The 15,539-nt window shown below is 44.7% G+C and overlaps 1 protein-coding gene across 1 annotated transcript; it reads left to right on the forward strand.

Moving 5' to 3' along the window:
• The first annotated feature begins 430 nt into the window (after positions 1–430).
• On the forward strand, positions 431–15,002 carry LOC144122607 (uncharacterized). Its single transcript, XM_077655808.1, has 2 exons — positions 431–710; positions 14,746–15,002. Exons 1-2 carry the CDS (start codon positions 431–433, stop codon positions 15,000–15,002), a joined length of 537 nt encoding a protein of 178 aa, XP_077511934.1.
• Positions 15,003–15,539: the final 537 nt, after the last annotated feature.

Raw genomic sequence — 15,539 nt, forward strand, 5'->3', positions numbered from 1 at the left:
CGCTGGCACGACCAGCTCGCGCTACGTCTTCAGCCTGCTGCGTGCACCTGCGCTTTTGCTGGCTCCGTCGCCACAGAACGACCCTCATCATCCAAACGAAGCATTGCCTTTTGCGCATCACAGTCTCGCCCTACCCCGCAGTGCATACCGTACGTCTGGCTAGCCCTGGACGTGGTGAGAACCATCCTGCCTTCGACCTTTCCTGCGCGACGCCATCTCTCGAGCGCTAAGCCTACCGGGGCAGAGGAGCACGAACACAGTGGCCCAAGCGTTCGCTGCTGTCCCTAATTGCCTGGCGCCGGCGTTCTCTTTCTGCCGCCATCACCAGCAGCCGTATAAGGCAGGGGCCCACACCGAGCCTGGTTTTTGGTCTTCTGGCAATAACACAGGCCTCATGCTGCGTCCTCTTTGCAGGCCGTGACTGCAAGACATGGTCATGGTGCTCGGGATTCGGATCTTATCCTGCCATCCGCGGCGGGAAGAGGAGTTGCGTCCAGGCGGGCTTGAGCCGCAGGCACCTGACGTGTCTCGGCGTGATCCTGACGGGATAGTTTCGGCGGTCGGCCCTTTCGTGGACCAGCAGCAGCTGCACGGTGTTCTTGCTGCCGCTGTCAGGGGTGGCACGCAACGTCTCGCGCTACGCAGTGACCACATGGTTAACATCCAAATGGAAGACCAAGGAGTGCGCGGCTTGTGTGGAAGGAACACGGGTAAGCAATCTATGGGCGCCTGCTCTAAGATAGTCAACATCACTAGAAAGCACTGCTCCAGTCTTTCAATTAATATTTTTTGGCACACAAATGAGACCAAGTGCAGCTTTCTTTTACAAAATTTCGAATAGTTGAAGATAGTAAGGTATTGTTATGGAAGTATATAAGGCAATGGTCCTTTCTTTCAGTGCGTAGTAATATGTTTCTATTGACGTTTTTTCCTCGCCAGTAATGTGCAATTGAGACTGCCATAAAAAAATAATCGGGAACGATTTTGGCGATACCAAAAACGTTGATAGCAAACAAAAAAATGCACGTCTGGCGCTCGGACTTCTGCGGATATTTTGATTATTATAGTGATATCTTACACATATGAAAAACTGCGTTCATAAACTGTTTGCCGTTGAAATATGCCTTTGTCCAGTATTGCTGGATGTGGGTGGGCTATTTTTTTCTTTCTGGGAAGAGGCGCAACATAGCAGCGCCTTCCGTAATGGAGCGTAAATGTTTACGGGTTCTTTAATGCGGAATGCTCGCAAACAATTATTTACGCACTTAGATAAAAAAAAGGTTATCCATTATTATCTATAAATATGCGAAAACGAGGTATGCGCTTTGCCATATAAAAAAAACTTGGATGGGATGACCTCTAGCCAACGTTGTATCTTGAGAAAGAAAGTCTCCAATCAAAGGAAACATCGCCGCGCTGACTGGTTGGGCAAAGGGGAAAAGATAAATATACATGATTGAGCTTAACTCACGCATCGTACAGTTTTTCCATCTTAACGGGGCTTTAGAGAAAGCATTAAACCGAGCTGGAGTGCCTCTTTCGCCTGAAGACGGGTACCAGAATATAATCGCGAAGTAGGGAATATAAGCTGACATGCTCTAAGCTTATGTTATGTGGTAGAGGGCATATCTATTTGGCGCGCTGGCTGATGATCATGATTATGACAATAATCTCAGTTACAATTGGGAGCTGTAGTTTAGGTTTTAATTTTTACTTTTATTCATTAAATTTTATAGCGAATATTGTTTCTCATAAAAGAAATACCGGATTGGTTTTAGTTATATAAGGCACCCCTGCGCACTCAAAAGGGACGCATAGCTTCCCTAGTCTTGTTTCTAGGCAAAGGAAGTTGATGTACGAGTAATTAATATAAAAACTGACGTACTGGAGTAGAGGTTGTAGAATGAGATACTACATTGGTATCAAAAAAGTGGCAGCATAAAAGGTTGGTGGCCGGGTATTATGACAAAAGCTAAAAAAGAAGTTTATTTCTAAAATCGGTGTTGATCAAAAAGAAACGAGCAAATAATCAAAAGTTGAGAAGCGCAAATAGAGACATGCCTGGCTTTGCCGTGTGGAGCGACTCTACTGGCTGTCATGTAAATATAGCTTGTTCTCATTTTTATAAATGCAAGTGCATTGGCTGCTTTTCCAGGCAATTTATTCATCATAATACATCCTTCATGGTTTACGTAGCTGACGATCACTTAGAAACTACAGTCTACAGATAACCAAGTGGTTGTCTTCAGCGACAAACTAGTGCGCCATTATGATTCCGTCCCAGACCATCTCAAGTTTTTAATCTACAACGGCTTATCATGTCCTGGTGACTGCTTTTCGTTGCTGAACTTTAATCACTCTGGAGGCGATTTGCGATGCTGCCTGGTTTCATGAGGTCCTCTGACGCTTTCGCGGCGACACGTACGCGATTACGTATAACTGCTTGCTTGGTCTTGTCTCAGGGTTTACTGCAAGCCCTCTTCTGTGGCACCTGATGCACCGCAGGCCGGGGAAGCATTGTATTTACCTTCAAACTTAATGGGCCTCACAAAAATGAAGTCTAGAAAACACTACAGAGAATTTGATAAAATTTTTGCACTTAAATAAGAAGTGATAGCATGACGGAGATTTTACATACGGTAAAATTGCATGTAATAGTCCTTACTGAGACATGGTTGACGAACGCCGATGTGCCGCCACAAATTCAGGGTTATAAGAGGGTAACCATTAGTAGAGAAAATAAGAGAGGCGGCGGCATAGCGATATACCTAAAAGTTGTTATCCAGATGTAATTTTTGATCATCTAACGAAGATGAACGAAAACATCGAAAGCCTTTTGTTAAGATATCTAATGTGGTGATCGGTGCAGTGTACAGGCTGCCATCCGGCATTAGCCGAATTTATAAATTTTTTCGAATACGCCCTGGAATCACTTGTGAATCTAGGTGCCTCTTTTGTTATTCTCGGGGATGTGAACATTGATACACTATCTGATGAGCAATGCGGAAAGAAATTTCTAGATATTGTTCATGAGCATGCATGCAAAAATATGATAACGCTACCAACACGAATTACTTCAAATACAGTCAGGTGGATTTCTGCGTCACGAACATTGAAGTCGATAATCTGTCTGCTGGTGTGATAACAAGCAATATCAGTGACCACATGCCAATGTTTTGCTTGGTCTCTGTCGCGGAGAAAAACTATGGCAAAGGGAAGCGTAACAGGTTACTTGTTCGTACAATGAACCAAAACACGTTGCAAGACTTCCGTTCTCTTCTAGAGCAAGCAGACTGGGGTCCCATATTTAAAGACACCAACCCAAAATGAGCGTATAAAAAGGTTCTTCTTCAGTATCTTTTGCGCTATAACGCAGCTTTTCATCTGCCAGAAAGTAAGACATAAACAGAATAATAATAAAACCTTGGGTAACAAAAGATCTATATAAAATAATAAAAGAAAGGGATAAAATGTACTATGCTTTCATAAAGAATCCTGATTCTACTCTGCTTGTTGAGTATAAAAAGTTCAGGAATAGACTGAATTTGGACTTGAAAAACGCAAAACCCGGTTTCTATCAGCAAAAGTTTACTCAGATGAATGGAGACCAGAAAAAAAAATGTGGGACGTGGTTAACCACCTTATGAGCAGAAAGAAGACACGAGATGGTGTGCAAGAAATACTGAGCGGCAACAAGCATGTCGATGGACAGGAACTGGCAGATAAAATGAATCGTCACTTTTTTAATATTGGCCACTATGATGGGCAAAACACGTGCGCAGATAACCTGGAAGGACATAGCCTGCCAGAATCGATCATGCTTTTGCCATCTACTCCTGCTGAAATTGAGAGAAAAATCATGCAGCTAAGGAAATGTGCCGAAGCTGATGACGACGGAATAAAAGCCTTGCCGCTGAAATGCATCGCATCCATTATTAGTCTAATACTGGCACATATTTTAATACAATGCTTGAGACTAGAGAGTATCCTGAAGAACTGAAAATTGCTAGTCACACCCGTATATAAAGGTGGTAAAGTACTAGACATTAATAACTATCGCCAGATTTCAGTCCTGCCGGTTTTTTAAAAAATATATGAAGGTGTTATAAGTGACCGACTCGTGTCTTTTTTTGAAAAGCATGAGATTATGACCTCTGCTCAGTATGGGTTTCAAAAGAAAAAAATCAACAGAAATGGCATTTATTCATATTAAAGAAAAGATTGTAGAAAATATTGAAAACAAAATTTTGACCCTAGGATTCTTTTTTGACTTAAGAAAAGCTTTCGATACGGTACAGCACGAAATTCTGTTTAAAAAGCTTCAGATGTACGGCGCACAAGGAGTACCATTGAATTTATTAAGAAATTATCTAAGTGAACGCTTCCACTATGTTGACGTGAATGGCGTATCATCCACTAAAATGCGAATTCTATACGGTGTGCCCCAGGGATCCATCTTGGGTCCGCTTTTATTCTTAGTATACATAAATGATATTACTTCAATAAATGGCTTTTCTGATATAGTTTTATATGCGGATGATACGAATGTCGTTTTCGCAGGAGCAAGCAAAGAAAGCTTGGAAAAGGCTGCTAATGAATACCTAGGTAAATTATCACATTGGCTATCAAACAACCAATTGAGGTTAAGCACAAGTAAAACAAAGTACATAGTTTTCTAGCCCATAAATAGGCGAGACTACGCAACAATAAATGTAACCTATGACGGAAATTTGATAGAGCAGGTATAAGAACAAAAATTTTTGGGCATATGGTTCAGTGAAGAGCTTTCATGGACCACGCGCGTTAATAAATTAACAACTGAACTGGCGCAAATAACTGGCAGCATCTACAAAATCCGGAACCTATACCTACACCCTTAAAACAGATTCTATATTACTCCCTTTTTTACTCCAGATTGAGTAATGGATTATTAGTTTGGGGGACCGCCACAATCTATAACTATATTAAGTTAATTGTTGCTCAAAAAAAGATATTACGCTTGTGTGAGGCATTAGACGTAACCTGCGAACCAGGCCTCTTTTCATTAAATACAGCATGATAAAAGCAAACCAGATCTATTACTTCAAATTGCTGCAATGGATCTACCGAAATAAACTGCACGTCCCTCCGATAGAACATATGAGCACATACCCGATCCGTGATCTTAAAAAGAGAGCGCCAAAGATACGAACCAAATACGGTAGGCAAACGATAACTTATCAGTCCACTAAACTGTTGAACCGCTATGAAATAGACGTCAACTTTAACAAATCCTTTGCTATTTTTAAAAGTGAATGTAGAAGCTTCTTGGTTAACTCCGGAATTTCATACACGGCTAAATGACTTGCTTTAACGATTGAATAACCATAGTCTAGATTTCTTTGAAGTGGGTACATGAGTTATATTGCCACTGCACATGTAATGCGCTTTACATTGTTCCGAAACCACAATATTTTGAGATTCTGTTTTTTTCCCCTTTCATGGTGTATATGGTTCTGACGTTTTATTGCGGGTTTCGCATTTGATGCATAATGTTGCCTTTGCTTTTTGGGCCGACTTGCGAGCGTAACCAGAAGTCTTGTTTTGTACTGCATGATTGAATTGTTTCGGACTGATGTACAGGGTGGTACATTATTTTTTTTCTGCCTTTAGAAAACTTGTATTTTTTTATCGCGATCGTTGTACTGACCCAAGTGTATTTGCGAGATTTGTTCATCGATGCAATCGCATTTACAAGGGGCCAAGGCCTCGTCAGGCTCTTAGACTTTAGCCTTGGCCTCCTCTTAAGCACTGTGAGAAAAATAAAGAAAAAAATAGATTAGGCAGCCTCACATATATCATCCCGTGGTGGGGTGTCAAGCAGATGGACAAATAATCGAATGCCCTGGCTGCAAATCATTTATTGGGCTGGCTACTTGTGCCCTCTAGCGAAAATAAATTGAGCTCTGGGAGGCAATAAGGACGGGCAGTGGGCTGTCGGCGTTTGTGGTTTTATTTCGTCCCCGTTTTTTTCGTGCTCCTACGATTTTTTCAAGATGGATCTATACCAACTAGCGCAACTTCAGTTCTCGTGCATTGTATACTGGATGCTTCAAAGTGTTAGGCCCCAGATGGGTGAAACCACCGACATATTGTTCACCGCTCTATGGCTCAACATAGAGTATTTATTTTAACTTTGCTAAGCATAAAGCATGTTCCTTTCAGCAATTTAAATTTATTCTGGAAACATACCACCTGCGGGGTCCTTTTGTAGCGAGAGCTACATTACGGTAACATTTCGAGCCTTCAGCGTGGCAGCGCCGTGGCGGTGGCGGTGCTAAAGCCCCACAATGAAGCAAAAGTAAATCAAAGCTTTGCACTCGCCGGCTTCCTTCCTCTTCTAGCTCTCCGCAGGATAATTGAGCCTCCCATTCGCCGAGATGCCGTGGTCACGTCGCCATTGTCGGGGGATGCCGTCGCCATTGTCGGGGGAGGAGTTGTGCTTCGTTTTCCTTCCGTGCAACAGTTTTTGTGGAAGTGTTTTTCCATCTTTAACGTCGTCTACGCGTTGCGGCGATGTCGAGCTTCTTTAGTGTGTTTGAATGCAACAAGCGAGGAGGCAGTGGGAAAAGATGTTTGTAATTCCGTCCGGAAAAAGCAATGCTCTCGACGAAAGGATTGACTTCGTAAGATCGGCCTGGAAAACATTGACAATGTGTTGGATCCAGGACGTTGTGAGGTGAGTGGCCGTTCTTCAGTTATAAATCGTGTTTTTTTTTCCCGTGGATTTGGTGCGAAGCGCGAGCGACTGCAGTCTCTCTTCGCAGTAAATGCAGTTTGGCATGGTTGTAGATGGACGTGTTCGCTCGTAGGCTACGAAGGTGGTGCTTCTTGTTGTCTTATGCCCACCAAGCTACCTCTGCAGGTACAGCTTTGATGATGTGCGTATTTCGTGGCATGTCGGCGTAGTTGCAGTCAGACTCGTTCACAGGCTCTACTCAAAAGTTACGCTTAATATTGTTTTAGCCCCCATGTATACGTTGCTCGCGTTGGAGGTCTAGCTTCCATTGCTGCAGGAATTTCTGTCGCAGTTATACTGCTTCGTTTACGAGTCCCAAACAAAAGAGGCGCTTGTCGCTGTTTGATACTCGCTGTATATGATGCTCGCAATATAGGTCTAGCTTTGATGTTGCGCGCATTGCTTGCCGTACTTGTGTCGTTACTGATGGAGTCCTTCGCTTAGGTGTTCGAGAATGAACGGAAGGTTTTCGCTGTTTGAGGCTATGCTCTTCATGAGACTCGCAGTACAGGTCTATCTTTCATGTTGGGCGCATCACTGGACGTATATGTTTTGTTGCAGTTGGACTCCGTCGCTCATGAACTCGACGCCAAGGGGGTGGTTATCGCGGTTAAAGCCTCCGCTGTTCATGCTGCTCGTGATTCAGGTCTAGCTTTCATGTTGCACGCATTGCTCAGCGTATTTGTCAGGCTGGGTTCATACAAAAATCGGCCGTTACTTTGCACAGTAGCGCAACTATCGCTTGAATACTCGATATCCACGAGGATCATGATTGAGAATGCAATCGGGGACCTCCGTTAAACATAGTTGTAGACATTTTCGATTCAAGGCCGTCGTCACTGCCGAGAATTCGCGCAAAAGTCACGCTGCGTGGAACTTTGTAACGGGGATAGATGTTGTCAAATGAATCACCAACGCAGGTGTGCGCGCATTGATCCTGAGGATTTCCAACGTCCGACTTTGGCAACGGCCTTTTGTGTGGCCTGCTACAGTGTTAACACTTGTGCATGTTTTTCATGTTATGGAAGATCGCGCTCTCTATATAGATTTCGTGCTTTGTATTGTTCCTCATAAGGTTGTGTCATACAAAATCTTACTTTATTCGTCTCTGGATCACTTCACCGAAGAGCAGTTTGAGAGCCATGTCCTTCGGAATTACATTATAAGGAAATTAAGGCTGCATGAAGAACCCAAGCCTTTTTGTGCCTCGAAAGTGGCGCACCACCAGGAATGGGAAGGCTCGGAACCTAACAGCACACGACGCACTACTTTGTAATCAATTGTTTGCTTCTTACCATAACAAACCTTGCAAGAACATATTTCTCATAACTGTCCGAAAGGATAGTTGCTCAAAGTTGGTGAGGTTATAAAGTTTGGTTTCAAGGCATTGACAATTTTTCAGCAGTAATATTGGAGACTTACCCCATTCTATTTACTCCCATTTTCTCCTTGTTTTTTTTTTCAATTTTCACTTCAAGCAACTTCGTAAACGAACCAACTTGTTTGCTTCAGGGAAAACTGAGTAAATTCGAGTTTTGATTTCACGGCATTTTAGTTTTTTCTCTTTTACACGCTACTTCAACCGAAAGCGGTTAATTAACTGCGGCAGTCCAGGCTACTGCGCGTTAGGCATGGAGCTTACAAGAGGGAAGGCAATGTTTTCTTACAAGCCATTATTGCATTTGCTGACCCAAGGTGATAATCACCTAAACAAGCAGCATTCGAATGACTCATGCGGTGCTGTAGCTGTTCATGATACAGCGTTTAAATGTCTTTTTTGTTTGCTGTTAATCAACCCAAACTATTAACCCTACATCAAAGCTCTGATCTCAACTGTGTTACTCTGCGCAACTCTAGGGCATCGTATACGCCTATTTACAAACAAACATTACGTGGCTACTGTCAGTCGGATATTTTTAACGGTAGCCTGCAAGGTGTCCGAGGTATATTAACTCCAAAATAATCTGCAAGCTTTCATGCAGTAAAAAAATAAAATTGAGACGAGTAATCATCTACACACTGTATAGTATAGCCCGTTGCACGAGGGAACACGTCTTTGAGAGAATATATGATAGGAGCATTAAACCGCCATCCATTCAAATAAAACCTAGGCCGCACATCTAGTCGCATGTCGGTCAACTTCCTCTTTCTTAATAAGATTGGGCAAAAGACGCCGGCTGAAAATCACTACTCTGAGATATTCACTATAGTGCCGCGAGCTCACTCATTCACTCCACTTCCAAAGCCAACACCGCGATAAAAGCGATCGCAGTAATAAAAGTTCAGACAAATCAGTGCAACGTCGGTAGGGGCAGCTATTTAGGTAAGTAATTGTATCTCCCATGCCATGCGGCGGAATGAGGAAGAAAATTCAACAAAAAATTCATTTGGGCGCCCGGTCCACTGCGCGCCAAAGCGCGACGTTAGGAACACAACGCGCTTAGTATATTCACTATAGTGCCGCGAACTCACTCGCGCAGGCCACTTCCAACGTATGCTCCGCAATCAAAGCGATCGCAGAACAAAACCCTTCGATAAAGAAGCGAAGCGTTGGTAGCGGCAGTTATTTCAGTATTTAATTCTTCGATCTTCAATGTCGTCATGTCATTTCGACCGAAGCCAAGGCGAAAAACGCAACACAAAATTCATTCGGGCGCGTGGTATACTGCGCACCAAAAAGCTACGTTGGGGGGGTCTGCTAGCATACCCCTGCTTAGGTGCCGCCTCCGTCGGCGCACGGAAGGAGCCGAGAGAAAGAGCGCCGGCCTAGGAAGAGTAGGGAGCAGATGTCCTGACCTTTTGTCTACTGAGGGGCTCTAGAATGCGCAGCCACGGCATGGCGGCGCCGCCTCCACCACGTGGTCACGTGGTGCGGAGGAGGTGCCGGCGGCGCGGCGCCGTGGCTGGCCACGTGGTTCATCACGTTGTTGGTCAACGCCTACGACTCTCAGCCGCTGACCGGAGCCTGGAGCAGAGAACCCTCGCCTGAACCACACCTGGTTGCGATCAGCACGGCAGCAAGGTTTCAAACAGGACTGGCCTATCAGCTGCAAACACAGGCGTGCCAGCTGCCTCCAGCTGAATGATAACTCGGACAAGCGTAGTGAGAGCGAGCTGCTGCTGCTGCTGCTGCTGCTGCTGCTGCTGCTGCTGCCTAGTTCCTTGTGAGTGTGGGATCCGAAAAAAAAATTGGTGGTGGTTTAGCTGTGGTTTAACCTAGATTGACGCGATAGCTACAGTTGGCCGAGTAGAACTTGCTCAGCTGAATTGCAAAGTCAGTCTTTCGCCGCTCCGTTTGGCTGGGCGTTCCTTCATCTTCGTCCCACTTGACACGGCCCATGCGCACACAAGTTGCAGCTCGGTTTTGCCGACGCGCCGCGCAGCCGGCAGCGGCAGCTGTTCCACATTACGTGACCAACCACTTGGCTGGTAACATGGTTGGTCACGTGACCAACATCGTGCCGAACCACGTGACCACCCACAGCGCGGCACCGCCAGCAGCTGCTCCGCACCACGTAACCAGCCATGTGACCACGTGGCGGTGCCGCCGCACTAAAGGCTCGAAAGGTTCCGTAATGCAGCTATCGCTACAAAAAGTGCTCATTTTGTTCGCTGTTCTCTCATCGTTCCGCACTACCCTCTTACACCGGATGCTAGTTTCAGGTTTGCGTTGAATCTCTGACAGTACTAAATAGAGTGGCTGCTGTTGTCTAGAAAGCCTAAAAGCAGCGGATCTCATTTCGAAACCAGTGCCACAGAACACCGCGAGTCTTGGCTGCAGTCGTAACATTCAGGGTTTAAATCACGTAATGAGTTGCCAATCAGCGTCTGAGTCGTACAATGCATCACCTTTCATTAATATGCGGACCACATGCAGAGTCGGTTGGAAGCGGATTTTCAGCACATGCTCTGCGGTGCGTTTTGCCACCCTTACTGCCGCTGCTATGCTCGAACAGAAAACGTATGAAAAGCGGTAAGGCGTGCATCCTTTCGAGGACCAACGCAGTGGCCACAGCCATTACTTCTTAAGACTGAACGCATAGGGTGTTATCCGTTAGTGCGCAGCAAATGGTCCTGTTGGGTGCAGCCATTAGTTCGCCGACAGCAAAGTACGGATGCAACTGTCCTCCTAAAGAGAGCTATGGGCAAAAAGAATATCATGATAGGTTCTTGCTTCAAAGAGTAGAGCGCTGCCTCTTCTTTTGTCATATACGATTCCCTCCGGATCTGCCATTAAAATTTTTTCTAAAGGTCTAGTCTCCTTTTTTATATCGAATTAATCCAGTTTTTGCCCTGTGCGTATTTACCTGTGATTTATACGTCTATGTCTCTGACTAGTGTCCTGCATGCGCACTGGTTTGCTAACTAGTCCTTTTCCGCAACTCTTATTCGCATACCAGGAGATCTTATAGCCATGTAATGTAAGCATCTGATCTGTGGGATCGTTGAATATCCTCAAACCTGCCTCAGTAGCGCTAAACCTGAAGCATAGAACATCTCCTGAAGTATTAACCAGACTCTGTAGGCCTTTCCGGTTATTAGCTAACAGTACAATACCGTCCGCACATAACACGCGGCTGCGTGTTATGTCTGCGACCGTTCCGCCTAATTTGTACGAGAGCTTATAGCCTAAATTAATTTCTTGTAACCCTCTTTGCTTATTTGTTCATAAATCATGAACAACAGCTGTGGTTGTTTTCAGCCTAGCCTTAGTCCTCTGTGTACCTCGACTGTTGGCGCATTTCTTCTGCTTTGTCGCTAGCTGTCTGGCTTAAACTTTTTAACGTGGCAGCGTGAAGGGTCTTGAGTTGTATTAAAGCTGGGATTGTTTACCGTGGCGAAAAATTTCGATGGAAACAAAGAATAAAATTCACGAACAAACCAAAGCATATTCGAATTGACGCAAAATTTCTCAGGGAAGTTTCTGTAACCAAAGGAAAGTAATTGGGCTGAAAAGAAAAATCGGGTTACGTTGAGTTTTGGTGGGAATCGAAGCCAAGGCTTTCGGACTTCTAGATGCGTGCGGACTACGCATTGGCTACGAAGGCTCGTTGGTTCAAGCTGAATATACGCGGAGCTAGTGAGTGCGTTGTGGTCTTTAACTTGGTGAACTGTCTTAAACGCATGTACTAATGCGTACGTGAGTGTTTGAGTATGCTAATTGTGATATAAGCTTTTATGCGAGTGTTGAGTAGGCGATGCGAACGGGACCCGATAAGCTATCGCTTTCTATTCTTAAAGGCGAGTCTTAAGCAACCCCTGAAATGGCTGTTTTCAGGGCGGCAAACAAGCCTGTGTATTTTGCCTTCCTGAAAATAATCTCCATAGTCTGCATTTCATACATCTAACAATGCTAGGCCCGCCCTACACTCTTCCACAGTTAGTGAATATATGGGGCCAAAACAAGGAATCAAGAGAATGAAAACACGTCTTTTGAGCGGTGGTAGAGACTGTTTACCAGCAATTACCTGAAGAACTGACTGGACCTCATTCGACAGGTGCATAGGAAAGCTAACGAGAGTGGATCCGTGGAATAAGGACCCAAACCATAATCTCAAGAAACTCAAGAAAGTCTTTTATTTACAATGTTTTCCTTCCTCCTCCTTAAATAATTTTCAGCCACGCATCCTTTCTGCTTACACGAAGTTCATTAATTAGCCTGATTGGAATTTCGTTTATCCTTGCGGTGGTGCATTTAGGAATATTTCTCTCCGTGTTTTATCAGTATAGATTTCTCAGGTTTGAAACTCCTTTCCGTCATGCGGTCCTGTGCTGTGTCGGCACTCAGGGAGATTACCCATTCTCGCTCCTAAATCATTCAAATATAACTGCAATAAATATTTCACGGCAGAAAACATGGCAAGAATTTTTAAGGACGGATAGAGGTCCACTTCAATTGGTGAACCTGAAAAAAAAATCTGTAAATACAACAGTGGTTCCATTCGATCGAGCCGCTATAGTATCTGTGTCGTAGCGCATCTAGACGCCGACTGGCGGAAATACTGCCGGCCCTGGCGGGCCTAAATGTCTGCGTGGCGCGCAGCCATGCGAGCCTATACAACATGCTGTGTAGACTCAGGAGCAAGAACGCGCCTTCCTGAGAGTTCAGAGAGACGTCTTCTATTGATTCAGTCTTTCTACAAATGAAATAATCTACAACCGAAAGGACAAATAGTACTTTATGTGTGCAGTCCGTTCTGAATGAAAGGCGAACATGCTTATGCCATGCTTCACTACTTTGCCGCGATATGCTCTTTCCAACGGGTGCATGAATGTATACTTTGGTACAACCTTCACCCACAAATATGAATAACACCCCTTGTAAACAGCATTCAAATACAAAAGGGCAAACCGTTTGCTTTGCTCAGATGTGATATTCGCGTTTGATTCCGGCCAGACAGTACATTTCCTTCGCTTTTCTTTCTTTTTTTGATGTATACAAATACAAGTGCAAGGGAGCATAGAAAACAATGTTGACTGTGTACTTGTACAAAATCTTTCATCACACTTAAATACTCATTAGAAAAACTAGCACGTAAGGAAGCACAGAATGCTCCCACTTACCTTAAACAACCAAATATCGCTCCTGGCATGTGGTATGAAGCTGTAACTGGGCCACTGCCACAACTGTTGATAGAGCGCCGAGTACGCGGCCTATGTATGAAGCATGAAAGATGTTCGTGTAGATCACTCGCGAGTTATCGGACGTAATACTATTTTCGCGAAACATTTGCTGATTTAATGCCACGCATCCGTAGCAGGCCATTTGTGAGCTTATGCGTACAAAACATGAATCACAACTCGCCTCGGATATCTACTATAGAATGCAGACCATTTTTTGACACCTGGGAGGACTTGCAAGATGTTTACTAAGTACTGCTATGTAGCCGTAATTTGAAAACGTCACAGCGAGTTCTAAGGCGAATAAATAGGTGCATCCCATGGGCTGTCTGGATTGCAGGGAAATAATGTAAATTGGAGGGGAAATATGTTAAGATCCTGTGCGGTGCAGCAATCGTAGCGACTGGCAATATCAGGGTCTCGCCAAAAGAGCCGAAGCGCTGAAAAGCTTACACGTATGCCCTATTTTTAATATTCTAGGCTAAAGTTGTGTCTGGAAGCGAGGGCGGCGCCACTTGCTTTTTGCTACGTTATCCGCAAGGCAGGGCAGAAAATCGGACACGTTGATGTTAACCTTGGGCAGCATTGGATCCCAGAGTATCACTATGTCTGCTAAAGTTCCTAGTGCAAAGTGTGCTCTTGAAAATGTTTCCTCAATTTCATCAAATATCTTGCAGAAAACAATAAATTGCAACACGAAATGTGCCGACGCAAGGATTCTTGACCACTCAGTTAAAGCAGGCAGGTTTGATCTGGGAACTTTTGAGACACCTTTTATTATGGCTTTCATTAGCCTCTGCAGATTAAGAAAACTGTACATAATATTAACGTTCTGAAATTACAGGGATCTTTTAAGTTTAAATCATTTCTTTACATTTAAGCCGCGGTATAGCATATCAAATGCGGTAGCAACCGCAATGTGATCTTTACTGTCTTGTGATACACCTTTCTTCGAGATACTCGCAAAGTCATTGTATTTATTTATTGAGTTCCTTTTGCACGTTAATTCTCTTCTTCATTTTTCGCTTCTGCATTCTGTGCTCGTAACGACCAACGCGCAATAAAGTGTGATTCTCCGCTGAACTTTATCCGCTGCTAGTACGCATTTTTCGTCCCTTTTCTTTGCTGCTTTAACAGTGTAAGGACTCAGATGTTGCTTACCACGTTTAAATAGATAGTAAAGAGAAATGGACAAAAATAAAATAATCCTGTCTGAATTGCCACTAATAATGCTAAAGAAGTCCTCGGAAAACTTAAGACTTCGTAAAAAACTGGTTTTCCGTTTGGTATTACAAAACAAACGCTTCCTAACTAAATGGCGCTGTTGCGAACGCATTTTTTCCTAGCCCTTCATATCGGCCATGGGAACAAGCTGTCTTCGGGCGGGTCTGCCAGTCGGAAGGATCCCTTCAGACAACCTGGCGGCACTCCGTGGCGTGCTTGGGCCCCGGGAGAGGCTGCTGAGAGGACCCCACGTGGTTCTAACCGTGGACAGCGTGTTCAGCATGCTGGTGGTGGCTGTGTTAAGGACAAGGAGCTGCACTTCCTGGGGTGCTCATTACTCCTTGGCAGTGACGGTGGGGCACCTGGAAGGGGCGGGTGAAACGTCAGCTCCGTCTAAATACCATCCTTGGCTGCTGCTGGAGCTTGGCACGGCAAGGAGCTACCCTGATATTTTATCCTGTATTAGGATTTTTATTGATTTCGTTATCATCAGCATATATAAGAAACTGAGTAAAGATAACATAAAATGCTAAATTATTAAGCGACCATGATGCGAATAGCCTCTTTGATAGCATAAAAATTGGCGGTGGTTTGAGCTCTGGTTAAACCTGGAGAGGTACCCGATAGCTACAGCAGGCCGAATGAAACTGGCTCAGTTGAATTGCAAAGCCCGTCTTTCGCCGCTCCGTTTTGCTGGGCGTTCCTTCATCTTCGTCCCACTTAACACGGTGCATGCGCACAGCTGTGGCAGCTGTGTTTCGGCGGTGCGCCGCGCCGCCGACTGCAGCAGCTACTCTGCAACACGTTGCTGGCCACGTGACCAACCAGGTGACGAACCACGTTATCGCCCACGTCGATGCGCCGTCGGCAGCTGCTCGCACCACGTGACCAACCAAGTGAGAGCGCGGCGCCGCAG

The sequence above is a fragment of the Amblyomma americanum genome, chromosome 1, assembly GCF_052857255.1.
Source record: "Amblyomma americanum isolate KBUSLIRL-KWMA chromosome 1, ASM5285725v1, whole genome shotgun sequence".
NCBI classification, from domain to species: domain Eukaryota; kingdom Metazoa; phylum Arthropoda; class Arachnida; order Ixodida; family Ixodidae; genus Amblyomma; species Amblyomma americanum.

What these genes read in the sequence shown, in the direction of transcription:
- LOC144122607 (XM_077655808.1), top strand. Translation starts at nt 431, where the DNA reads ATGGTCATGGTGCTCGGGATTCGGATCTTATCCTGCCATCCGCGGCGG. An exon ending in CTTGTGTGGAAGGAACACGG is followed by an intron (nt 711 to 14,745) that starts GTAAGCAATCTA and finishes ATTTTTTCCTAG; the next exon opens with CCCTTCATATCGGCCATGGG.